Consider the following 26,779-nt stretch of genomic DNA (forward strand, 5'->3'; position numbering starts at 1 on the left):
AATTACTACCTCAATTGAGAACTAGGTGCAATATGGCATTGCATTAACACAGTAGTGAGGTTAAACTGGGCAGAGCATCCATCAGTTTTAAATTGTTTTCCTGAATGATACAGAAGTGTGTAAAATTTTGTGGGCCTAATGCCAACTCCTATGTCAATTAATACAAATTATTCTTTTCTGATGAGGTTTTTTCCCCACAATTAGATGCAAAAGTTACCAATGTGCAAAATATAAATAAAAGCATTTCCAAATTTTTAATACCAGATTACTGGCAGCTTAATTTAGAACAACTAGAAAGTATAACACAAGTGGATTCTGCTTTTTTTTTTAAATGAGTGGAAATGCAAATAAATTATGAACTTATTATTTCAATATTCTCAGATACAGTATTTTATAATAAAAAGGGGTATGGGGCTTGTGTGTGTGTGTGTGTGTGTGTGTGTGTGTGTCTAAACAAAGTGAACAAGTCTGGGAAATGGAATGTGATTTTGTAATACTGGTATCTTTCATATGTGAAAGGGCTGTCCAGTTATAAATATGGTGCCAAAGAAAAAATCTGATTGGGCTCTAATTAGAAGCTATTGATAACTTTCTGAGTCCAAAATGGTTCTTATTAATTTTTATCAATACAAGTAAGAAATAGAGCAGAACAGAATTGGAATTTTTTTGGTAGCTTCAAAGATAGCACAAGTTAACTTTTGGAAATTTCCAAAAAAATTGCTTTCCACTTTGGGAGGTTTATGGAATGATATCAGCATAGCCATAGCAGGAATGCATATGTTAAAGAATCCATGCCTGAGTTGGCTTTTTTCTTTTGTACCTTCTTCTTTTGTGTTGTGTATTTTAGATTCTAAGCCTTAGGGCAGGGGCTGTGTTGGATCACTAAACTTTAATTGGAAAAAGCAGTATGAATAAATAAATAAATAAATAAAGCTTTAGCAAACACTGTCCCAAAGAAGGCCTTTTATTTTCTCAATAACTACAATAACTTTATTTAGTATGTGAACACGAAGTGTCCACATGAAATTGCAGGACAATGAACTATACATCTTAGGGAAAGTGCAACATACGCATTAAAGGAACATATAAATTCAACTTTCAGCCAAACCCCAAGCATAGAGGACTTCCTTTCCATACTGTGGTATCTGAATCAATATAATACTACCAACATGTGTGGTGCTCATCATTTTTTAAGCCCAGGATACTCTCAATGAGATTTGTGGTGAGGCATAGGGCAAGGCCTATCAAATAAAATGCCCTGCCCTTCTGCATGCATAAACAGGCTCTCTCACCAAAATCTATGATCTTCAAAAGTATTTTCTAAAACAACCTCACTAACTTTTTGAGTAATACTTTTTAAAGTATGTATGTTTGATGTTGTCTCAAACAACTGAGGTACATGAGGATCTACAACTTGCTACATTATAATCAGGGTGCCATCTGATAGTGAATACTAACAACTTGACAAATGACAATAATCTTCAGAGCATGACAACAGTATTAAAACAATCAGCTGATCTAGCAGTTGCTATTAGCTGGTTATGTTAACCTTAAAATATTTAACAGCCTATAAAAACTATATACCAAATTATGCAATATGTAATTTTGAACGCAATTAATAGCAAAATAAAATATGGGAAAATATTATGCTAAATCATGTGTTGCGTGCAGTAAGTAGTTATTTTAAGTAGCTTACTTAATACGTTGTTGGAGCACTGTGCAGCTTAGTTTTAAATTCAGAATAAGAATAAGTGTGTGATGGATTTCTACAGTCTACTCATAACCACATATTAGTAGAGTAGAAATTCCTATAGAACTATGACATATGACACCCTTGAAACATAGCAGTATAGCCTCACTGTGCGCATCTATTTTTCAGAGAGTTTCTTTTTCAAAGAGGCAGGCATCTCAGGTGGTGGGGGCCGGGGTAGCTTGAGATAAACCTTAACTGAGTCATAGATGAACCACTGAAGGGCAGTGAGGGTGCCAATCATTAAGATGCGGGTAAATAGCCCTTTCCAGATGCCTTTCATACCCAATTTCTTGAGGACGCCTACAGCAGTGCTGCCCTTTTCTTTATTGAGCACAGATATCACAGAATCAGCTGGGTGTGAGACTACAGCGCAAAAGACTCCAGCAATATATCCACCAACAAATGTGACTCCAAGTTGTTCCATTTTGGTGCACTGATCCCGTGGTTTGGGCATGACGTATTTGTAGAGAGCCTCTACAGTTCTTTCAAAGCAGGAAAACTTCATCATGGTGTAAGGGATCTGCCGCATCCAGAGTGGAGCCACCCCCTTGTAGAAAGCCCACAGCCCTTCTTCAATGTACATCTTGGGAGCTGCCTCCCGCAGAGTGTTGGCAAAGCCATGCTGGGTCTGAATTCGTACCTTGGCAGCTTCCATTGGGGACAAAGCAATGTCAGCAAAGAACTCAGCACTGGCTGAAGCAGCGAGGTAAACGCTGGTACGCCACAGATAAGCTTGTTCGGGACCCAACAAATCAGAGTAATATATCTTGAAGTACTCGTAGAGGCCAAACTTGGCAAGTCCTTGCATGGAGTAGCCTATGGCTGTTGGAGCCCACCCCTTGACCAGACCACGCATTCCCTCCTCTTGCACAGTGAGACTAAGCCCCTGAAAAAGTCCCCGATAGCGCGTAGGTTCCACTTGCATGCGGCACTTCACCACATCCAGCGGGCATACTGCTGTATGGGTTGCGCCACAGCTCACCACGCCACCCAGGGAGCATAGTATGAGGTAAGTCGTTGACCCATACTCACAGCTATACTCTTCCTCTGGTGGAGGTGGAGGAGGGGCCGCTTTTTTGGTTGCAGCTGCTGCTGACAGGCAGCGCCGATGTTTGCACACAGAGAGTGGACTGCTGTTCAGGGAGGCCACTGCATCCATGGCCCTGTAGCCGCCTGAGGCCTTGTACAAAAGTGGGGGTGGAGGGCTGCCTCTGCTGTTTCCCTTAGAGCTCCAGGAAGCGGGGCAAGCAACTGTCCAGAGTCGAGACCAGAGCTTGGGTTGGGGGTAAGTGCAAGACCTAGAGGCCTCCATTTCCTCCAGGTCCCTGATGGATCTGCTGTTGACACCCGTTCTCCAGGAAGTATAGGCAGCTGCACTCCACAGCCAAGGTATGTTCTGGGAGGTGGTGAACCTGGTGCTGCTAGTCTCCTCCTTCCAGGATCTGCATTTTCCCTGGTCTGCAGAAGGACAAGGCATATTCAGCGCAAGGGAGAAGGGCCAGGAGCAGATTAATGGCTACTTTCCCAACTGCCACGAATCCCAGGGTTCTTCTAACCATAGAGACTCAACCTCCAAAGGAAGGATTGGCCCTCCCAGTGGGTGCGGACTGTGCACTGCATACACTCTAGCCTACTCCACGTGGCTTTGCTGAAAGCCGCAAGGCCTCAGTGGGCCAAAACAGGCCTAGCACTATGGAAGCAGGCTTTTAAATACATAAAAGAGGATGGGCACTGGTTATGTTGCCCTGAGGATTAGACTCTCTTTAATAATAAGATTTAACCACAATATAGAAGAGTTTGCTGGAGGTTAAAAGTAACAGGTGTAAAAATACATTTATCTTCCATATTTAAATAATCAGAGGCTGGCTGTTCACTCATTCATTTCTTCCTAACACCTTTGGGAGAAATAAGACAACATGGGATTCCCCAAAAGATGTTAAGCCTTAACCTTTAACTGCTAAAGGTTTGAGTTTGATGTAAATAAAGTAGACAGTGGTTGTATGTTACTGGCTAACAGATAGCCAGCACGGTCCTAGTGGCTATATGTCACTCAGCATAAACTAAATGGCACCATGATCTCCTAAGAAGGAGGTGCATGGATACTTAGAAAACAAACATTACTTATTGGATGTGAATTGTGAAAAAAGGTAGCTTGTTAGTGGAAAATAAAGCTGGGGGAAAGATGGGAAATATAATGGGAGAGAGTTACAGGATAAAAGAGGGATACAGAGAAGTGGGGATTTCAGGATAGTGTTTTGTGGTAGAATGGATTATCTGAGAAAAGGTTTGCCAGATCTGCATGACCAGTGCTTGTTTTGTAATGGTACTCACTGGTAGAAAGTACCATTGCATCTTTTTTTTTTGCTGCCTATGGCAGCCATTTTGTATTGTCTTTGATCAAGATTACATAAATAAATAAATGTCTCCTGCCATTAGATTTCTGAGCATCAAGGTTTAAAATAGTGATCTTTTTAACCTCAATGTATTATTGGGGATTTTAATGTACATAAAGCTAGTTGGATATTTCCATCTCATATTCAGATTAACCCTCCAGTGTCTGTCCAGGTGTAATCTGTCAGAAACCACATACCAATGATGGGTGGGGCCAGAGACAAAAGTGTATGGGACACCCCTTCTCTTCCCCAGCTCTCTTTCTGAAACCCACTTTCCCCACACCTACAGGAAATTAGTCTGAGGGTCACATAAAAGTAGGCTGAGGACTGAAGGTTGCCTTCCTGTGCTCTAGGGCTACAGGGGAGTGGTGCTAAGAATTTTCCACACTGTTGTAAGAATGTATTAGAAGGCTGAAAATACGTTTTGACAAAGATAAAATAGACCTGGCAAAGCTTTCCTTATTTTCTGGCCAAACCTCTGCTGCTGCCATTGCCACTGCTACTACGGCTGTGGCTTAGAATATTACCTTTCATCGTTCTCTCACTGTCATCTGTTCACTGTCTTCTTTAAAACAGCACTTTAAATATTTGAGAGCTACTAATATGCCCTCATTCTCCTCTTAATGCAAAGTAACTTGCATAAATGTTTGTTTCTGACTCTACCTCATATTCATAGTGCTAAATTTAAATTCAAATTTTTTAACTGTAATGAAGGAAACAAAGCTTCAATGTGCTCTCAGGCAGGGATTTATTGTGGGATTGATGCTGTTCATGCATACAAGTTTTTTGCAGCACCCACACAACATCATTGGCATAAAAATGACAACCTGTATTTCCCCCTATTTAATGTGGCTTTACACTTTCCATGGAATTTTCAGTAAGTTAAAGAATACCTCTTGTCCATTTGCTTTCTGTAAATGACCCATTTGTAATAAGGTGCTATCTGGAAGCACCATTAAGTTTAATGTTTTCAAGGATAAATGATGAGCATATTAGTTGTCCCCACTACATGCAAAAGGAGAATGCTAGGCAACTAACTACAGTATGTGGCTGTTTCATTTCCTCATGTTATTGTGTTTTGCAAGCAAACTGCAGCTTCACAAAAATGGCCAAGAGGGACAATGTCAGGGCCTGAGAGAAGGTCTGCTTTTAAAGCAGATTGCTTGTCCTGCTGTGAAGTAGCAAAAAGCTAGAGAGGGCAGTGCCTGGAGGAGGCACTGCTGTGTAGGTCAAGTTCTTCGACAGCAGAACCCTCTAGCAGAAGTTGACCTTTCGGCAACTGTTGGACACAATAGCTCCTAAGCAGTTTCTGAAAGGACTTCTGAAAGTATCTATTTTCACAAAATTAGAGTTGTGGACAATGAACCAGCTTCGTGATCCACATCGTCGTCTTTTTCCTGGAGTGGTGGTATGATTTAAAGCCGGTACGTGTTCCCAGGTCTGTTTCCTTCACAATAGAAAGTCCTGGATTCTTGTACATTTCAGAAGGTTAGCGGCACCCATATTTAACAATATAAATTATGAAAAGAACACAGGCACTTCAAAGCTTAGCTGAGTAAACAGTACATGAAGTTTTGTAGATATCAGGGAGTTTCTGAAGCTGCACTTGGCCATTTTCTCTAAGCCAGCCTTTTTGGACCTGGATATTTGGCTAATGGACATTTTTTTAAAAAATAGATCCAGTTTTTATAGGTTTTTATTTTCACTAAAATTCTGTTTCTGTTAGTTCTTGCTTGTTCCATTGGGAGGCTCAGACTTCACTATTAACCATTGTAAAAAACCCCCTCTTTTTTTACCTCAACTTTTCCTTTGAGTCCCCAGAAGCCATTTCCTTAATTTTATAAGACTGACAATTTAGAAAAACTTTTAACCGGTTTGGACTGATTGAAGTTCAGGAAGATGCATTTTAGGGGGTAGCAACACGTATACATGCATTATTGGTAGTTTGGTTAATTATTTTTATTTGCAGCTCTAACCTTGCTTTCCATTTATAAATTGCAGTTTTATATTTCATTCATGCATTCTTTTTATTCTTATATTTCAGTTACTGCAGAGTTTTTATATTTTTGTCACTTATATGCTTTGATTTAATAAATATTTCCAATTAATTTTGTTTTTCAGTATATACATACATAAGAGGGGATCAGCATTACACCCATTGCCTCTGCCCATGATTTCTATGTGTTAAGTGAAAGTGACCTTTTTGGTTATAATTTATCTGTTTCTGTTTTTAACGTTGTTGTTTTTATATTGATGCATGATACTTTTAACTTGTAACTCTGAAATTGCTTGCAATGAAGAAAGGGATATAAATATTTATAACAAATAAATAACAGTGTTAAATTGGCCTCTATGTGTGTATAGCTATGACCCTGTGTGAACAGGGTTCCCAATTTATTATCAGACTTTTGCACAATTAAGTACCGTACAGTGTACAGCAATTAGCTTGATGGTTATATAGCTTGCCTTGTAACATACTGAATATCTTGTGTGGCTGTTTGGAGTTTTTAAAGAAGGCATATTAGTGCCCGTAAATGAGCTATCCATAATTGTCCATGAGTAAAAGCTGACCAAGGAATCTGGCAGAAATGGGTGGAAAAACAGCTGAAATAATATTTTTGGGTGAAACAATAGTTTATGGTTGCCCTTCATTTATTTTATGAAAACAAGGTGTTGTATAACTAAAGACATACATAAGTTGCTTGTTTCTGTAAATGTATTATATGGAAAACTCATATAATAAAAAGAACAAAGCATTGAGGGTGCTGTCCCATAACATCTGAGGGGCCACATGTGAAGCTGGCCAGTTTTTAATTAACCAAAAGCCAACACTGGTTTAAGCAGCCCCAGGTAGGGCCAGCACAAGAATCACTCAGCCATGTGGTTAACCAGTGCCAGTAAAACAACACTATCTCAGTGAATGCTGCCGCTCTCATGTCCGGTTAAAGCTCAAAACTGAGCAGCCTGCTTCTTAAGAAAAATTATTGCAGGACCACTAGAAGACAGAGTTCCTTATCTTCTGCTAGCAATCGCCTGCAGTCCTTAAACCAAAAGCCCCACCTCCTTTCTGACAGAGGGAGAAGAGAGTCAGCAAGCTTAGAACACTTGATTTTAAAAAACAAAGGTTTTTGAGGATATGCAATGCCACCCACCCACCTATTGCTCTGTTGAAGTCTTCTACAGGAGTTCTACTGGGGGCTGGCCAATTGTTTCTTTTCTTTTTGGAGCCGAACTCCTCCCCTTCTGCAGGCCCAGGCTTACTAGCTATATTGTAGCTATTCTCTGCAGCCTCTTAAGAGCAGATTCAGACCTGCTGCCTTGGTGTGGTGGGGCTGCAGACGGTTGCCTGCCATGGAGTCGCAAGATGCAGCTGCTCAGTCTCTCCGGGCCCCCAAATGCTCACGCTGCCGGAACCACGGCTTTGTGGTACCCGTGAAGGGCCACGCAGGCCACTGCCGCTGGAAGCAGTGCCCATGTGAAAAATGTGCTCTCATTACTGAACGCCAGAAGATCATGGCTGCACAGAAGGCCTTGAAGAGGCAGGGACCGGACTCCCCGCTCAGGGAAATGTTGCCACCTGGTCAGCACAGTCCCAGCGATGAACAGGTGGCAACCACAGGTAGCGGCAGAAAGTGCTCCAGGCTGAATCTTTCAGAACCCCACACCCAGGGGTCTGTTGTGCAGGAAGGAGCCAAGGGGACTTCTGCAGCAGTTAGCCACTCTATGAGGACAAGGACTGCCAGGACACCACCCAAAGCCAGCTCTCCAACCTTCATAGACTTAGGTATGTGGCCCAGCTCAAAGCTCTGCTTCAAACAGGCGGATGTGTTCATAGCCATTATTTTAATGTATTTTTAATCTTTGTTGGAAGCTGCCCAGAGTGGCTGGGGAAGCCCAGCCAGATGGGCGGGGTACAAATAAATTATTATTATTATTTTATTTTGCATTTATGCACCAAATGTTCCACCCGCTCTGCCTCAATAATTTCTGTTTTCTGTTGTTGAGATTTAGTACTGGTGCTGCTATTTGGGATTTATTCTTCCCTGAAAAAGATAGTATGGATATATTTATTTATTTTGCAGTTCCATATCCTGCTTGAGGACTTTGTAGCTGCAGGAATTTAGTCTTGGATGCTGCTTGACCATGTTTCATTGTTGCAGAAAAGAAAGAAAAACCACCCCACAAATCTATACAGCCGGTCTTTGTTTTAAGAGTGAAATGAGCTTGCAGCAGGCCCTGCGCAGCACAGAATTGCCAATAGAGCAACAAGACTAACCCAGAGTCTGGACTTAAAATGAAGTTTGTTGTATTTTACAGGCATCTCCTTTAGCAAGGGGAATATATCACAGCCAGTGCAAATAAACAGGGAAGTTACTGCCATTTGTTAGGACCGGGTGTGTAAAATATAAAAGAGAAAAGCAAACCTGGGATTTGACTGTCGTCTTATGAAAAAATATTTTTGCAATGAAAGTGGTGCTCATATGTGGCTGCTTTTACAAATATCTAGAGCTGCAGTGAATTTTGGGAGGGGAAAATCAAGATCTAACTTTGCAAAATTAAATTTTATTTTACAATACTTAGATTTTTTGGGTCTGCATTCTCATTATTGAATTTAAGGGTTAAAGTAACAACATGGAGTTTAGAAAATGTTAAATCTAGCAAGTTGATAGCAATAGTGCCTTAAATCAACAAGCTGTAAGTAAAACAAATTTATCAAAAACATATATGTTGCAAAATGTTGTCTTTAAGCTCTGCAATTTTCCTCAGTTTTAAATTTTCAGAACATGTTGGTTCAGTTCTAAAAAATATGTGGTTAATATGACTTCAACATGCTCTCTAGCTGTTTAATTCTATTATCTCTATTTTGTGCTAACTTTAATTGTGGTTTGCCATCTACTGGTTTGTTAGTGTACTAAACACTATTAAAACAGCCTGTATGTTATTCTTTTATTTAGACTTAGCATTAAACCTGTGAGCTTGTTTTCAAATGCATCAGGTTGTGTTTTGTTTTCTTTCGAAATACGTACTGATAAATCTTCCAGCCACAAGTGCTGCAAATTCAGAGGCCCTGGTAGTGTTTAACTTAGCTTCAATACTACATGGTGTCTAGAATCTTTTAACCTGTGAGTAGGAATGGTGTCTCTGGACATTCTCCAGCTGGGTGGGAGCCATTTATCCATGAGTACCTCTACATAGCTGTAAAAACATTTAGATAACCCAGCCAGAGGCGTAACTGGGTCCCTTGCACCCTTGGCAAGGAGCTGTATTGGTGGCACCACCCCCAGAAAAAAATCTGACTTTACAGTAATAGCCACATTAGAAATTGCTGAATTTTATGCTACCTAAGTACTTGAAGTGACCGGAGTTAGTGTGAGGATTGGAGGAAGGGTGAAAACATTTGCATGTCTTTGTTCTGTGGTGCAATAAGGATGGGAAGCTTGTTCCACTTTTGATCTCACCACGACAGTGGTCTACCTTCATACCGCCTTGCCATTTCTCCTACAGCTCAGCTCCCCACTCTTGTCTAAATTCACAACTTTACACAGATAGCTGGAGAAAGATTTCTGGGGTGATTATTCCTTCTCCCTGGGCCTGCGCCTTCAGTGAAGGCCTGTTTCACCAGCCCCTAAGTACACCTCTGAACCCAGCTATGTAGGTACAACCCAATTGTAAGGTTCTTTCCCACAGACCTGGCAATTTGCCCCAGTGCAGTGAGAATTATGACCTTCTCTCCATGTTTTGGCAATTGAAGCATCCTAGCTGCACAGAGCTGGTCCTGGATAATCATCTCATACAATCTCAATCATACAATGTTGGGAGGACATCTAAAAAGGACCTACTCATGAATATTCAAATAGTGGAAGCACAGCATTTTCAAGATGCTAAAATACATGGAAATCTTACATATATTGTTTATAACACTATTCCCTTCAACTATTCTATTTCTCTGTAGACCAGCCTCAAGAATGTGCTGTTGTGGGCCCAGAATCTGTGGAGAGGGAGCCTCCGAAAGTGTATCCCGGGTACTCTGGGATGTACCCTTACCATCCATTTTCTGTTGGATTCACTATCAACCAATCAGGCTACAGAGGTCCTTCACCTGCCTCTGTCTTGCCCCTGCAAGCAGGTTTCAGACACTTTCCTAGCAGTCATGGGCCAGGAGGTGTTGCTTCTATGCCAGTAAGTGACGTTTTATCCATAGTACTGCTTAATGCAAGCTCTGCTTGAATGCAGGAGCTCAGGTCTTGAAATATACTGAAAGAAAGAAAGAAAGAAAACCCTTTGCCTCTGGTTGCATCAGTCTTGAATTGTATGTAGACAAAACAAAAAAAGGGGTAAATTTCAGGATTAAACAAAACTTGTCCCTTTAATTTTATTGAGTTTTCCACCTTACCAACTCCTGGTCTTGAATATAGATAATATCTCTGGTAGTGTTTCAGATCGGCTACTATTAGGAACTGTACAAACTGGATGCACATTGGAATGAGCTTCCAGACAGGCAGCTCCTAGTACCATCCATTCATGGCTTTTCTGCTGTAAGCTACAATTGGAATTGACTTTCTACACTATTACTCTATGTATAGACCTGCTATGTTCCATCCTCATCACTGGATGTGAAACAGCTGGTGTGGGTGGAAAAGAAGGTCCAAATCACGTGAGCAGCTACTGGAAGAGAAGCATGTATTTGTTATACTGATAAAGCAGTCTATAAATTTTGTTAAATGAAAAAATAAAGACAGCCTTTGTAGCTGGTGCCATTTTAGCAGCTTGCTTAGTTTTGAATCAATATTTAATGCCAGTGTGTATTTTATGGCTATCTGCTTTTAATCAAAGGGGTATTATACTGGTAATAAAAACTAAAAATCCTCCCTGATCACTGCCATTAACCACATTGCTAAAATGGTGTTGACGACAAAGGGGTTTTTACTTCATTTAAAAAGGTAAAGCCAGAAAAGCGTTTTAGTGCTAATTAAAATATCAATTAAAAAAAGGTAGAGTGATATAATTGTTTCCACCACAAAGGTAATAGCATATATATGTTGTGATAGATCAATGCCCACAGGAAAATATTGCTGTTCTAAAAAGAAGAGATTGCGTTACTCTTCTGTTCTCCTGAAAAAGGTGTCTGTTAGGCATCAGGGTGCATCATGGAAACTGATTAATCAATTGCATAATATAGTCAGACGTTTCGGTACATGTCTGTTCTTCTGAGGAAAGACAGTAGAACAGGAAAAATACAATTGTAAAGAGTAAGTGAACAAAGCATGACTATCCCACACAAAATGCCAGGTGTGAAGTACCTTAAATGTGATTTAACCACTACTTTCAACAGATATGTGCATCCAAGTTCAGGTGTTCTCCTTTGCTTTCAGTGGGGTACATATTTGGTTGTTCACTCAGAAATAATCCTCATTTTAAATACCCAGCTCCTAGTTGGCACAAAATATAGTGTATCCATGCGCTGATAATTGTTTCTTCAAAGTGAAAGTAAATCGGACAGAATTTGACAGAAGGTGGTTTCAAGGTATCCCACATCAGAAATAGAGGAACCCACATCAGAAATTGAACCCGCTGGATAACTGAACTAATCATTCTCTTGGGGTTTTAGGGGCTCCCCCCTTTTTTAGTACATATTGCAACTGGCTCCTGTTAGGGCACATGTACATGGAGAACTTTGCCCATGTTCACAGTTTTGCATTTGAATCAGGAAACCGTAAATGGAAATGGTATGGAAATGTAAATGCAAAATGGGTTCCCAGTATGATGAAAACTGCCATAATTTCCCCAGTCAACCTGGAATAGGGTAGCTAGGTGCAAAAAAGGACAGGGCTCCTGTAATTTATCGGTAGCAGCTTGTAATGCAAGCTACAGCTGTAGAATTTCCTTCTTCTGCAGGACCCTGAACGTAAGTTCATAAGGAAAGCCAAAGGCCCATCTACTCCAGCATACTGTCCTTTCAGTGGCCAACCAGATGGAAGCCTGCAAGCAGGTCTGGAGTGCCACAACACTTTTCCCACAATTGGTTCCTAGCAAATGGTATTCAGAGGCATCCTATATTTGACACTGGAAGTAGAGCATAGCCACAATGACCTCTTTTGCTCCTGGTCAACCTACACAGAAATCTTCATAAACGGTTCAGAATTATATGATGATAAAACACATTTTGTCTTAGCCTTCTGCCCTTTTATGTATTCACACTGAAACCAAATACCTTTGTCTCTTTGCCTTCATGCAGATGCAAGATGTAGGTGGAGATTTTTGTCCAGGTTATTACACTCCATTGCCACCTTTTATACCTCAGGGATTTCTGCCAGGGATTCACTACATTCCGCCGCCTCTCCCACTGAATGTTGTGGCTGAAGCTACAAAGGAAACATCTGGTAAGCATTCAAAAGGTTCCGTTTGTTGCATAGCAGGTGTGTTGTGGCTGTCCAGCCAGACAGGAAGGGGATAAATAACAACTAAGACAAGTGTATGGGCCACAGCTTTCACATGACTACAGTGAGGTAAGCATGGCATTAGGTTAGGATCCGTTATCCTGAAAGACTCCTGATATGGATGCCAATACGCCATCCCAGCATGCCTGTTGGGGAATCCCATGGAGCTTGGCTAGTGTGAAAGGACGCCATGTGACTAGTATCCTGCTGGTAACCTGATATGAATAGTGACAGGAGTGGAGCGCCTGGGCCAGACCTGGTGGCAGGGTCCCAAAGATGACAATGATTATATATTTATTTATAATCTCCCTTTCTCCCTGACAGGGACTCAAGGAAATTTACGGATAAGAACAGCTAAAAGCATAGAAGAAACTATCATTAAAAAGCAATTAAACAGCAATAGAAAAAAAGGCTTTGGCAATCCCACCTGCCACTGAACTAAATCTGTTTTCATTATATGCAATTTTGGCTTTATGCACTATCCCTGGAATGTAACTCCTGCATTAGCTGAGAGTCACCTGTACTCTGTACTGACTGGCAGCTGCTCTCCAGGGTTTCAGGTAGGAATATTTCCGTTACCAGGAGACACTAGGCATTGGACCTATAACCTTTTGCCCCGTGTGGGGTGTGTTTTACCACTGAGCTATAGCACTTCCCTCTTGGTCCTCCTTAAAATATTTAGCTCCTGTTTGCTTTTCATCTTGAATTGTGGAAATATAAATTAATAGCTGCTTTCAGATTTGGTAAGGTCAAGGAAAAACCACACACACACAAACCCTTAAGTATTGTATTTACTTTTCTTGGTTTCATGCCTTTAGCCCAGTATAGGGGAAAATCAAGCATACTATGGGCAACCTTTGGCTGGCTCACAGCCGTGATACAGAAACATTTTCCACAGTTTCAAACAGAGTTAACTTTTCCCTTCAGAAGAAATACTTTTCCTGTTCTGCCACAAACATGGCTGATATAAACATGCTGAAATAACTCATGAAATAGCTCTTATTTGTATGTTCATGGCTACCTGTTGTTGTTTTTTAAAATCCTATGTATGAAAAGCTAGCACATCAAAGAAAAGGCTAGACTTGAAACTCTTTCCCTATACATGCGCTTTGTTTTTGATGCAGAGAAGCACTCACAACTATGTGACCTAAATACATACTCTGAAGCACCACATACTGTTTTGTGTACATAATTAGGTTGCCTGAAAACTGAAAAATTGTTTGCTTCCTAGCAGCAGCTTGTCTCAAGCTGAGAAGGTATGTTTTGAAAAGCTGCTAACTTCAACATGGGGACAAAGTTCATTTTGTAAAAGCACTATATGTGTATTCTCCTTTGCTTGCAAGATGCTTTTTTCTAATGGATCTAGCTGATAGTGCTGTCTGGCAGGCACACTTCTGCTAGTAGTGAAATTCTCCTTCAACCCTTGCTTTCACAAGTATATTTATCTGGTTTAGTCCTCTGTGTATTTAGTCATACGTATCTTTAGCCAAATGGATTTACAGAAAGTCAGGTATCATTGACGGTCAGTTCTAAGTCATACTCATAGATGACCCAGACTAACAAATCCATTAATTTCAGTAATCTATTCAGGTTATGAGTCAGATACCACCCCAGATTTTAAAGGAACAGAGACAATCTTTCCATTCTTTTCTCACATTCTATAGCATGAATGTGGGACGTGAAAATTATTTTTGGAATTTTAAGTTCTGATGTTTAATTTTTGAGTAGCCACAAGAGGGCAAACTACTTGGAAATTAATCTCAAACTCTTTAGAGTTGTCAATTTGGGGGGGGGGGCGGTTGTTTGAAACTTTAAGGATTTAATAGCATCTTTGTAGACTACATAAAATTGTATATTTGCAGTAGTATTGGGGAGTTGATCTAATAAGCCACCATCTGCAAACTAGAAAGATACAAGCTATAAAAACATGAGGTGATAAGCTTATTTGTCTTTCAAATATTTGTATGATTCAAGATCAAAAATGGACATGAAATTAAAACAAACAGAGAATTCCTTGGATTATTTGTAAAGAGCAGATTCATACAAAGAACCTGAAATCACTGGATTGTTCTTCTGCTTCTGTATTTCAGCTACACCTGCAGATAGCCAGGATTCTGGAGTGGTATCTGAACGCAGCCTGTCATCTTCTCAGGAAGATGCCAGTGGAAAATGTTTCTCATATTCTGAGCACTAAATGCACCAAGAAGTCATGTTCAAATGTTGACTTCAAGTGGTGCCATTCTGAAAGCGATGTTTTGTTTTGCGTCACTGACTGGTCACGTCAGTATTTGGGTTGGTATTGTTCACAACATTTGGTCTATCAGGTGCTATCCACACAGGAATTTCTGCTGCTTGGTGCCTTAGTGCCAAAGTGGAAGTTTAGGAATCTTCATAGTCTGTTTCTGACATGCAGATGGGCAGAAAGTTAATGCAGGCTCAACTCAGGATTAATGTAAACTGTAGGAGATCAGATGTGCTCAAGTACATGCGATCCCCAAATAAAGTTGTGTCTGGTCACACTTTCACACCACCTACCAGCCTGTGCTTGTGAAAGTGGATATTCTAGCCATTTCTTGGCTTGCCAGCTTTTGTTATCTGCTTCTGTCTGAGCCTTTAACAAGAGTTTGCTATGTAGATAATAGCAGGCGATAATGATTATCTCCATTGCTTAATTTGCTAATTCTTCCATATCAGGCTGGTATTAAAACCCCAGAATCAGGCTAATTCTTTTTCTGACAAGTTGGCAGCCCTAACTTACGCTTGTGCTGCAGCTGTGTATTTCTTTCAAAGTTCAGGAGAGGAACTATAGAGGGATGGCTCAGATGCTTTTTTATGCTTCAGCAGGTATTAGAGCTGCAATACACATAATGGGAAGAACCTTCTCCCTAAACAGAAATGTTTATAGGGAAATAACTGTTGAGTTTCAAGGGCCTGCTAATGATAATAGACCATGAATAGAGTTGTGGTTCATATGGCTGAACAGTTGGGATCAATTTGGGATAGCAGAGTTAACAGTTACCACTATGATTAAGGCCCCATCTGCACTATACATTTAAAGCAGCGTCATCCCACCTTAAAAACAGTCAGGGCCTGCCCCAAAGAATCATGGGAACTGGTTTTTTTGTTTATGATGCTGTGAGGGATTAGGAGACCCCCGTTCTCCTCCCAGAGCTACAATTCCCAGAGTTCTCTGAGGAGAGAGGTTGGCTGTTAAACCACTCTGGGAGGAGAACAGGGGTCCCCTAGCAACTCTAAGCACCCTTAACAAACAAGTTCCCAGGATTCTTTGGGGGAAGCTCTGACTGCTTCAAGGCCTTTAAATATACAGTGCAGCCAGGGTCTAAGTGTAGCTCTTCATGCTCAGCGTTTGAATTGTGTCATTTATATAACTGTTTCATGTTAATTATGGCTTAGTCCAAAACCAGAGACAAGAAGTGGGGAAGAGCCTTTACTTACTCAGCCTTTACTTTGGGAAAAAGTAGCATCCTTGCAAAGAGCACAGTTCTTACCTGATAGGATTTATTTTTGTAATAAATCAGAATAAGGATGAAGAACAGCATTCCGCTTTAATGTGTTCCGTTGTAAAAAGACCAGCTACAAATGTTAGTTTCACTTTCTTTGCTTAAATCTATTAAACATTGATACTGATCTTAAGTTTTGAAATGTCACATTTTTGTTCTGAAACAGACTTCAAATGTTTAAAAGGCGGAGGGGACATTAACAAGGTTACTTTTATCTGAATACAATTACTAGTACAGTGTTGAAGAATTAATGGAAAATTCAAACGTATACCTACTTGGCTTACCTAATGAGCAGCAATAGAAGGATTAATAAAAATTTCCTATTTCAAGTGACCGAACAACATCCAGAGCCAAAGGCATTTTAGTCAGGATGCGTTTTGCCATATCACTGCATGGCTGAAATCACTCTTTCATATCACAAATGAGCCAGGATGGACAAATTATTGTGGCCTAGTTCACAATAATGCACTAGTGCACTAGGTCAAAATCCACCATGTAAGAGATTCTTGTGTGCAAACTCAACCAAAATGAGTGAGAGCTGTGCAAGACTACTTGTGTGAGCATGTAGTCTGGTGCTGGTGTTGACCTTTAAAGCCCTAAACGGCCTCGGCCCAGTATACCTGAAGGAGCGTCTCCACCCCCATCGTTCTGCCCGGACACTGAGGTCCAGCTCTGAGGGCCTTCTGGCGGTTCCCTCATTGCGAGAAGCAAAGCTACAGGGAACCAGGCAGAGGGCCTTCTCGGTAGTGGCGCCCGCCCTGTGGAACGCCCTCCCATCAGATGTCAAAGCGATAAATAACTACCTGACATTTAGAAGACATCTTAAGGCAGCCCTGTTCAGGGAAGTTTTTAATCTGTGATATTTTACTGTATTTTTTGTTTCTATGGAAGCCGCCCAGAGTGGCTGGGGAAACCCAGCCAGATGGGCGGGGTACAAATAATAAATTATTATGTGTTACAACTACTTAGGTGAACACGTGTTACAACATGGGGGGAATTATCTTCTAGTATTTTAGTTCTGAATCAAACACTATATTTAAAAGTTGACCCTGAATTTGAAATTCATAACACTGAAGACAAACAGCAGTTGGATCAAGAGATCATGGATCATTGCTTTGCAATGATGTATGCAGTTCTGCTTGTTTTTGTAGTGCTACAGATGTAAGCTTTTGAATTTTCTGGCTTTCAAGTCAATATTCTATATTTTAAATAACTGTAGTGTATTTAAATATAAAACAATGTTTCTTTTTTGTTTGTTTGTGGATCCATGAGAGTGGACTTTTGTGAATTAAAGTGGTACCTTGGGTTACATACGCTTCAGGTTACAGACTCCGCTAACCCAGAAATAGTACCTCGGGTTAAGAACTTTGCTTCAGGATGAAAACAGAAATCGTGCTCTGGCGGCGCGGCAGCAGCAGGAGGCCCCATTAACTAAAGTGGTGCTTCAGGTTAAGAACAGTTTCAGATTAAGAACGGACCTCTGGAACAAATTAAGTACTTAACCTGAGGTATCACTATATAGGAAAGTATGAGAGAGAGAAGCCAATTGTCATAAGTATGGCAAACTATTTTTTTACCTAGTCTTGTAGTTATTGGTGCTACAAGAGCCCCAAATCCTGAAATTTATTGTTCATTTCATCAGTTAGTTAAGAGATTGTAATTGTAGATTAAAATGTTAGTTTATCGTACCAATTAATAGGACTATTACCCTTTTAAATAAATCTTAGTCAATTAATCATGTTAGTTTTAATCATTTAAATGATTAAATATGTATACATCTGCATTTGAATGAGGAAAAAAGTATACATAGTTTGAGCGTTCTAGACTCAAAACTGCACTTAGATGCTCAGATATCAGTGGTGGCTAGGACAGCTTTTTACCAACTTTGAATTACACGCCAAAAGTAATTTCTTGTTAATTTGAGATTGGATTACAGTACTGCAGTATGTTCTACATGGAGCCGTCATTAAATAATGCCCAAAAGGTTCCATTAGTTCCACATGCAACTGCCAGCTGTATCACATTATGCCAATCCTTTACTAGCTTCACTGATTACTGCTTTGCTTCCAGCCATGATTCAAGGTGCTAGTTTTGACGTTTAAAATGCTAAATGACCAAGTCTCAAGACTGTGAACCACTGAAGAAAGTTCAGTAAAAACTCTTATTTCAGTGGAGTTTTTCAGGACTGTTTCCTAACTATTTACAAAAATTATTTTTTTAAAATCTGCTGTTGCAGTCTCCATTATTTTTTTCTCCTTTCTGGCTGGGGGAGGAGTTGCATCTGTTTTTGTGCGTTTCTGCTGTAAACTGCCTTGAGTATCTTGCCAGAAAGGTAATGAAGAAACATAATAAACACATCGCCCTAGTCCTTGCTCACTAGTAGGCGTAATTTTGAATTACCGTCCTCACTTACTGTGCCTTGCAAGGCTGACAGTCCAGGTTCTTCTCATAATGCATCTGGGGTGTGCATCCGATTCTTGGCAATAATTGATGTAGTACAGGACTCGAAAATGGGTCGATACGTGTGTGTTTTGTGGGGAGGGAAGGACGGCAAAACAGAGCCTTGTGTCCTGTAGCATTTTAGGGGTTAAGCCTGGAATAGATTTGATTGAGCGGAAAGTGGTGGGGAGAAGTGGAGAACTGACGTCAAAGATCAAGGCTGGGCCGGGCTGAGCCTTCATCAGAAAGGTGCTACTAATACGCAGGACAGAAGAAGATACGGCTGTAGAGAGCCGACGGGAAGCAGCCGCAAACTCGGCCAGAGGGCGCTACAGTCCCAACAAGTTGCAAATGCGACGAGGCTTTGCTGCCGTCTAGCAAAGTGAAGCCCAACCTGTGCAGGTGCCTTCAGGCCCACCAAAAAAAAGTAGCTACAGTTTCAGAAGGCCTGAGACAGCGAGCAAGAGTTCCGTCATGTTGCCCTTGCCCTCCAAGCGGCAGCGAAAAGCTAATTCTGCCCGCCCCGTCAACTCTTCAGAGCGCCCCGGTCATGAGGGCAAGGGCGAGGGCGGCTGCGGCGCTTTCGGCACCGGCTCGCGGCGCCTGCTGAGCCAGCGACTGCCCAAGTGCGCGCGCTGCAGGAACCACGGCGTGGTGTCCAGCCTCAAGGGCCACAAGCGGCTGTGCCGCTGGCGGGAGTGCGCGTGCGCCGCCTGCTTGCTGGTGCTCGAGAGGCAGCGCGTGACGGCCGCGCAGGTGGCGCTGAGGAGGCACCAAGACCAGGTGGCTGGCCAGGTGAGTGGGCGCGCGCGCCTTGCGCGGGGGAAAAACCCAGCAGGGGCGGGAAACACAACGCTGGCGGCAGAAGAGGGCCAGCAGGGCTCCTCCTCGGGCCCCTCTCTCCTTGCTGACGGCTCTGGAGTCCTTAAGAGGCCATAAAACAATAATAATAATAAAGGTGAGGATGATGGTGACAGTTAATAATAATTTTATTGTTTATACCCCGCCCATCTGGCTGGGTTTCCCCAGCCGCTCTGGGCGGCTTCCAACAAAATATAAAAATAATAATAAACTGTCAGACATTTAAAACTTACCTGAACAACTTGCTTCAGCACTGAGTTGTATTAATTTCGGTGGTGGAGCAGCAGAACGGTGAGTAATGGCTAAAGAAATCCTCTCAGGCGGCGGTGGCGGGTGGGGGAATGGCGGAAACGCCTCAGGGCATGTGATGTGGGGGCCCCTCAGAGGGCCACACTTGCCAGTATAGGCAACTATGGCAAGTTGAATAGTCGCTGTTTAAACCAAGAACGTACTAGTCCCTGTATAAGCAGGATCCCCGCCCCAGAGGCATACCCCCCAGCTTGCCTTTATTCGTTGCAATGCAGGAGCATCTTCAGCTGTGAAGTTTTCCCCCCTGTATCAAAGCACAAAGCTTCAGCTGCTGAATTTGCTCCTGTAAGTTCAGCTGGCTTTCGTTTTAGCTTCATTGGTGGGTGCTCTGGGCAGTGGGGTGGGCTTTTTGCTTAGCTTCTGGGCCTATGCAAGCTTTATAGGGCAGTAAGCTTTTCCAGAACAAAAAATAAAGCATCTGCATCAGGAAGACCTTTCTGGTGGTAAGTGGTGTTTGACATTGGAATGGACTCCTTGGGAAGGTGGTGGACTCCTCTCCTTTGGAAGTTTCGAGGCAGAGGTTGGATGGTCAACTGTCATGGATGCTTTGTTTGCAATTCCTGCATTGCATGGGTTTGGACTAGATGACCCTTGAGGTCCCTTCCAACTCTACGGTTCTATGATTCTAAGTGACACAAGAACAAACAGGGGGAGGATGTGGAGCTGAGGAATAATGTAAAGAAAGTAACCTTAAAACTGCCCTCTCCTGAAGCACCTTTTCCTGAGAAAGTCACTGGAATCTGGTTCTGCGTTTCAGCTAAAAACAAGTCCCAGTCTTTAGTGAGCTTTGCCTCATGTAGATCGAAGTTGAGTAACTTTAACTTTTAAATGGGATGGATTCAGTGTAAATAGTTTAAGCTTCTTAAATTACCGTAATTTGGGTGCTGGTGGAGCTGTCTGGGCCTGGCGCTGTAATTGGTTTACTGCTATTGAAGACAAGTTCCCTTTCTTTGAGCTCATGTTATATGTTGTATGTATTTAAAACAGCAATAATAAACCCCAATGTAAACTATATAATTGTAATGCATCCTGGAGGAAAGTTGCAACTTTTCTTATTTGCTTCCAAATAGCTTGAATGTTTTCAGTATTATCTTAGCACGCAAGCATGGACATTGTTAGTAAGCAAAAATAGCTATGGTGTTGCTGAATGTCCTCTTCTTTTTGTCATTGCATAGGTTAAGAAAGGAATGAGGAGCAGTGAATATTCAGTTTCTGGCCACAGATTAAACTTCCATTGCAAGACCAAGCAGACTGCCAGATTGTTGGCTAGACACTCACAGGAAGGTATGTGCCGGCATGTAGGAAATACACTTGAAGCAAATCTAGTAGGTTCTCCCTTTTAATGTATTCCATTATAAAATGTGGTATTGATATAGGACAATAAGTTGTTATAGCTGTGAAATGAATGTTTATTTTATATTCCTGACACATTCCATAAATAAGTATCTGCTTATGAAGACCTCTTTAGGCATGACTCTCCAAACCCTTAAAAAACATCAAAAGATTGTGTAACAATGGCATTTCTAGTCAAGGACTCTGGTTGACATTACATTTCATGAGTGAATACTGGATGCCTTCCAGAGAAGCTAAGTATACCTAAGTGCCACTGATTTGAGTATGAACTGAGTGTTCTTGATTTTATTGGTGTCAGTTGTATTTAAGCACAAAGGCTGCTTCAGATGTCTTAATTACATATGATATTACCTACACATGAAATACACTGGTGTAGTTAGCTGTTAGCTGTTGTATGTGACAAGCATATGGGTGCACTTTCACTATGCTACACTTTCAACTATACAACGTGTACAAACAGTTAATGACTGGCACATGCAACTGTTACCTGTGATGTGACAACTTACACACAGGTTTCTTAATAATACCGTTTTTACCGCGTGAAATGCTTTCTGTAAAGGAAATGCGTAATGTTTGAAAGCACCTAATGCCAGGCTTTGCACAATAACTGTCCTTTTCCTTTGGATCTTGTTGTAGCAAATAGTCCACCCTCCCAGGAAACAGAACATTGCCTTTCTAGCCTCAGTGAGAGAATGAGAAAAAGAAGGGCATTTGCAGACAAGGAGTTGGAATCAATAATGCTGGAAAGGGAACTTCGACAAAGAACCTTTGATGGATTTGCTGCCCATCAGAGAAGACAGCTGCTGAGCAGAGAGCACTTACCAGCCCTTGAGGAAAACGCATTCCAAAGTGGACATGATTACCTTAATTACTTGACATGCGTTAACTCTGGTATGTTGAATATTTGTTTTCCTTTGCTGCATTCAAATACCAAGGTTCTAGACTATGGACCTTGCATTTATAAAATCACAGACACTTCTCCTTTGAATGTAGCTTTTATCACACCAAGCCAAACTGAAGGTGGCACTTCACAGAAACGTACCTGTGAGGAGAACATGAATAAATACCTAAATGTATACAGAGAAAATAATTGTGACTGGAAGGAGCAAGCTCTGTCCAGTGTCTTTTCCAGAGATCTTCTCTTACTTGAGAATAATTGGAGCCCCAAAATAATAAAACTCCAAGAAAATAAAGAATTAAGAGACATGGCAGCCAGATACTGTATTTTGTGCAATCATCATGCAAAACAAGAAAATCACAATGTTAATGATACAGGTCTTGAAGTCAAGGAGGATGTAAGGCATTTATCTCAAGAGTGTTGCTCAAAAATAAACAAGCAGATACTGTCTTTTTCAGTAGAATCTTTATTAAAAGTTTAAATCTTTAAGTAGCTTGGATGGCCAGTATTCTTATGAAATATTAATAAGGAAGTCTCTCTACTAAACAAATATTCATATTGTATGTATAATTGTAACTCTTCTGCAAGTAGTTAACATCATTGACTCCTGTTCCATTTCTGATGTAGGGGGAAAACGTTTTACCTTGTTGTGATACATTGGAACTAGATCAGTGTGTTCTGGTAAGAGTGAGGATTTGCATCTTTATTTTCATCAATGTTTATGTTTGTAAATGTGTTCGACTGGGCTTTTTTCATCCATCTTGTTTTGCTTATAAGTAAAACATTATTTGCCTGTATGAAGCTGCAAAATATTACCAGGCATATGGCTTCCAGTATATTATAAAATACAGTGTAACTATTTGCAGAGGAAAAACCAGGTGAAAAAATATTACAACATAGCATAATGTCATAAAATGGCATAACATAACTTTTTGTTTTGATCAAATTACTGGAAGTAACTGTGATACAAATCACCAATTTTTGTGCCTAAAGTCCCTGCAAGTCCCTGCAACTGCAGCTTCTTTCAAACAGGATCTGAAAATCTAGTTGAATATCCTTTGCTGAAACAGGGTAATTGGTAACCAGCATTGCCATTTGATTAGCCATATTATTCGGATTATGATATGCTCCAAGCAGAGAGGCTACCACTGCTATAAAAAAGAAAAACATGCACCCAAACTGACAAAAAAATAATCTGGGACGAGGATGGGTCACCACCACCACTGTCATGGAGAGGAGGGTCAGCAGAAACAGAAGGGGAAATTAAAGAACTGGGGTATGTGCAGTGTGATCTGTCCTGTACCTTTTAAGGCTGGCCATGCCCACTGTTGTTTCTGGTCAAGAAGGTTTTACAGATTTTGTACTGTTTTGAAAACCTACAGAATCTGTTTATCAGAAGTGGTGGTAGAATAAGTGCACATGCTATGAGCAGCTGCCCTCCTTTCAAGCTTATTCAATTATGAGGATGCAATCCCAAGCACACTTACTAGGGAGTTGGATTCATGAGCAAATTGGAGAATACAGCCAAGCAGACATGCAAAGATAGGATTTGTGCTGTGAAAATCCTCTCATCCACCTCCACACAAAATAGTATGTGTATGGAATTGAACTTTACTGCTTTTCGCTGGAAATATATTGGACACTACTACTAAGGGCACAAGCCTAGACAGTGTGTCTGGAAGTCCTGGGCTGCCCAGGCGACAGGAATTCCGTACTACTTTGATGATAGATTCTTGGCACCCTTATTACAAATAATGAAATAGTGCAATACACTTCAATTCTGCTATCTAAAACAAAAGGCAAGGAAAGTTAAAAGTTCTCAAGATACGCATTACAGTTCTCAAGATACACATTACCTTTCCTACAAAATATAAATATTGCTGGAGCCAGTATTTCATTCTATAGACAAAAGAAATTAAAGCACTAGTTGCCAATTAATTTAAATACTAAGGAAACACATATTTCAAGCTTTGGGGGGCCATTTTAACATCTCTAGGTCTTGCTTTTAGTCCCAAATAATATGCCCCAAATAATAATTTGTCTTAATGAAGCAAGTGTATGTTCTTTTCTTTAAATTTCCTTTAAAGATAGTATATTGGTTCATTTATAGCGTATAGATTTTCCCAGCTCTTGGTCTCCATTGAGCTCTTGCCTGAAGGAGAGCTTTGTAAATCATGGAAACACTCATAGCAACTGAAATGGTTAAAGTTATTTCCCTACATATTGAGTCATACCACAGAATTAATTTGCCCAACAAGAATTCATGCAACTAGCTTATATAAACACAGGTTTTGTTTTTAAAAGATTGGGTTGCTTCATTTGTGAAAAGGTCCAAATGCTCTCAGCTACCAAGACAAGTTATTCTCTGCACATTGCAGTCAGGCTCTTTTTACAGGAAATGACCAAAGTCTGCTCTTTCCACTTTCCTTTGCTTCCTGCAGGCTTCATGATATGCCTCTTATGGGCTGCCCTCTGCCAGTGAAGAAACAGTAGGGAATGACTGAGATGATTGGCTTGTTTTTGTTGCCTCTTGCTCCTTCACAACCTGAAACTAAGTAAAGCCGCAATAAGGAAGGGCTTTTAATTGACCCAAGCATTATTTTGATGGAGGGCTATCCCACAGTAGTTCATAAAGATTTTATTCTTTAAAAATTACTCCCATTCAGTGATTTGGGTCTTCCAGTAAATTGGGTCAGCACACACTGGAAAATTTTCTGATATAAGTAAGGAACAAGAGAGTGTAGACACTTAGGTACAGCTTGTGTCACTCGAGGTGTGAGTTGCTTCCATGGAATAGCATGCTTAAGATGATGCACCACACGCAACTCTACTTGGAATATTAATAGTTTGACTTCACTTATCTATGCTCTGGACTGGTAACATTCAGGTTAGATTACCTGTAATTCGGTAATCAGCTACTGTGTGTTGCTGGTTCTCTGATTGGGAATTTGATATATAGTTTGTCCTGGATAGGTTCGTTCTCCTCTTGAAAGAGTGAGCTCATGGTCTTGTGGCTCTCCTTGACCCAGTGCTGTCCTTGATGGTCCTGGTGGCAAGGAGTTCCTATTACTAGTTTGTCAGTGATGGCCTTTCCTGGTTAGGTAGCCTTGCCATAGCAACACATGTTATGGTAACTTCCCAGTTGAATTATTGTAAAGTGCTTTTTGGGCTTTGTATTGTTTAAAAACTGTAGCTGATGTAATTCTGAGGATGTTGAGAAGTACTGGCAGTTGAAACCACATAACAACATTTGTCCTGCAGAACCTGCAGCACTCAATACAATGTGTTAATGTTGATGTATAAAAAATGATCAGACCTAAATACCTCTCTCTATACAAGTCTGCCTGTAGAGTGATGCGAGAAAAGGCCACCTCTGTGGTGGCCCCTTCTCTTTGGAATGCTTTCCTTGTTGAAGATTACCTGGTGCCGACACTGTTAGCTTTTTAGTGCTAGTTAAGGAGGCACCTCTTTGCCTAGGCTTATTGAAGAGATTGAAGCAATATAGTCAGTTTTTGAGCTGGGCTATTGTGAAATGTTTTGGGATTTTTATCTAACATTTTGTCAATGCGTTATGATAGTGGTTGGCTTGTTAGTGTTGGCCTGCTGTGGTTTATGTAGTTATATGTTGTAACCTGCTTTGGGATCATTTACAATGAAGAGCAGGCTTAGGAACTGAATAATAAATGAATGGATGTGTGGTATATGGGACTGCATTTGAAGACAGATTGGAAACCTCCGTTGGTTTAGAATATAGTTAAAAGAACTGCTAACTACGAATGAGCATTACAGTTGCACTGGCTCAGTGTCTATTTATGAGTCAAATTCAAAGTGATGGTACATACCCCAGCCCCAAGATGTGAAGGGATTTAAAAGGAGCTGAAGATTTACATATAAACAAATGAACTAGGCTTCATGTTTTCAGCTCCTCTGTAGGTGTCTTGTTAGAGATGCCCCTCCCCTGTAATTTGCATTATTGTGGTGCCTGATGAAGACCCCTTCCCCAAAAACTCTCTAGAATTTAAAATTTATTATCTCTGCTGCTGGTTTTTATCCAGTTTTGCTATTGCAAGTTTTAGCTTTTGTATTTGAATATATTATTGTGTAAGTCACATATCTTTGAAGGGCAGGGTAGTAGTCCAATAAATAAATAAAGCCACTCTAGCTTCTCATACTTTATCACACTACTTGTGTCTTTATGCTTTGCTTCACAACCCCTGGGTTAGAAACTTGATCTTGTAATGTAAACAATAAAACCTGACTTTCTCTGAATTTTACATAAGCCACTAGATTTTGTGTTGTGCTGTATAAATACAGCTTGCTTGACCACCTGATATAAAATGTGCATTTGAGAAATATCCTATTAGTGTGTTGTAACTTACCCAGCAGCAGTTAATTACTCAGAGGCAAACGCTTTAGCTAGTGTGTACTCTCCCAAGTCTTGCTGTTTTGATTTGAACAATGAAATGGCCAAAGGGCCAACAGTGTTTCTTTTGTTAGGATAATATCAGCTTCACATGTCAATATTTCTCTTCCCCCATGCTCTCCATCTTGAGTTTATTTTTTTAAACACTTTGGCTTCTTTTAAGGAGGTTTGGGTTCCAGAGCAAACCAGCAAGCATCCATTCAACCAGCTTCAAGTTGCATGCTGGGTTGATTGCATTTGTTATGTCTAGTAGCAGATAGAATTTTTTCAAAATATTTAGCCTGTAAGGGATCTCTGCTGGTCGTCTGTTTTTATTGCAAGCATGCAATTAATCACCTTAATTGTTCAATTACTCAGAAGCCCAAGATATTATAACAAAACGAAACAAAAA

At 40.7% G+C, this 26,779-nt stretch overlaps 3 protein-coding genes across 18 annotated transcripts in view; 2 read left to right on the forward strand and 1 right to left on the reverse strand.

Annotated features, from left to right (window-relative positions):
• Positions 1–948: 948 nt before the first annotated feature.
• On the reverse strand, positions 949–3,355 carry LOC310680939 (solute carrier family 25 member 3-like). Its single transcript, XM_083448163.1, has one exon. It carries the CDS (start codon positions 3,228–3,230, stop codon positions 1,869–1,871), a length of 1,362 nt encoding a protein of 453 aa, XP_083304289.1. The 5' UTR covers positions 3,231–3,355; the 3' UTR covers positions 949–1,868.
• A 3,586-nt stretch (positions 3,356–6,941) lies between these two features.
• DMRTB1 (DMRT like family B with proline rich C-terminal 1) lies at positions 6,942–16,238 on the forward strand. Its single transcript, XM_083448216.1, has 4 exons — positions 6,942–7,930; positions 10,100–10,326; positions 12,383–12,527; positions 14,675–16,238. Exons 1-4 carry the CDS (start codon positions 7,498–7,500, stop codon positions 14,776–14,778), a joined length of 909 nt encoding a protein of 302 aa, XP_083304342.1. The 5' UTR covers positions 6,942–7,497; the 3' UTR covers positions 14,779–16,238.
• Positions 16,239–18,546: 2,308 nt separating this feature from the next.
• The window catches only part of LOC310680944 (doublesex- and mab-3-related transcription factor 2-like), a gene marked incomplete at its 5' end in the record, with an annotated part of 76,430 nt that continues 68,197 nt past the window's right edge, over positions 18,547–26,779 (forward strand). For 9 of the 16 annotated variants that reach the window (XR_014513014.1, XR_014513015.1, XM_083448174.1 and 6 more), the window contains 4 exons: positions 18,547–19,339; positions 20,890–20,998; positions 21,704–21,958; positions 22,593–22,646. Coding sequence is in view for 10 of the 16 variants with exons in the window: in XM_083448174.1 (XP_083304300.1) it covers positions 19,019–19,339; positions 20,890–20,998; positions 21,704–21,958; positions 22,593–22,618 (711 nt within the window). The other 7 variants (XR_014513016.1, XM_083448178.1, XM_083448181.1 and 4 more) reach the window with 6 other exon arrangements.

Source organism: Podarcis tiliguerta, assembly GCF_965153285.1.
Source record: "Podarcis tiliguerta genome assembly, chromosome: 6".
Classification (NCBI taxonomy): domain Eukaryota; kingdom Metazoa; phylum Chordata; class Lepidosauria; order Squamata; family Lacertidae; genus Podarcis; species Podarcis tiliguerta.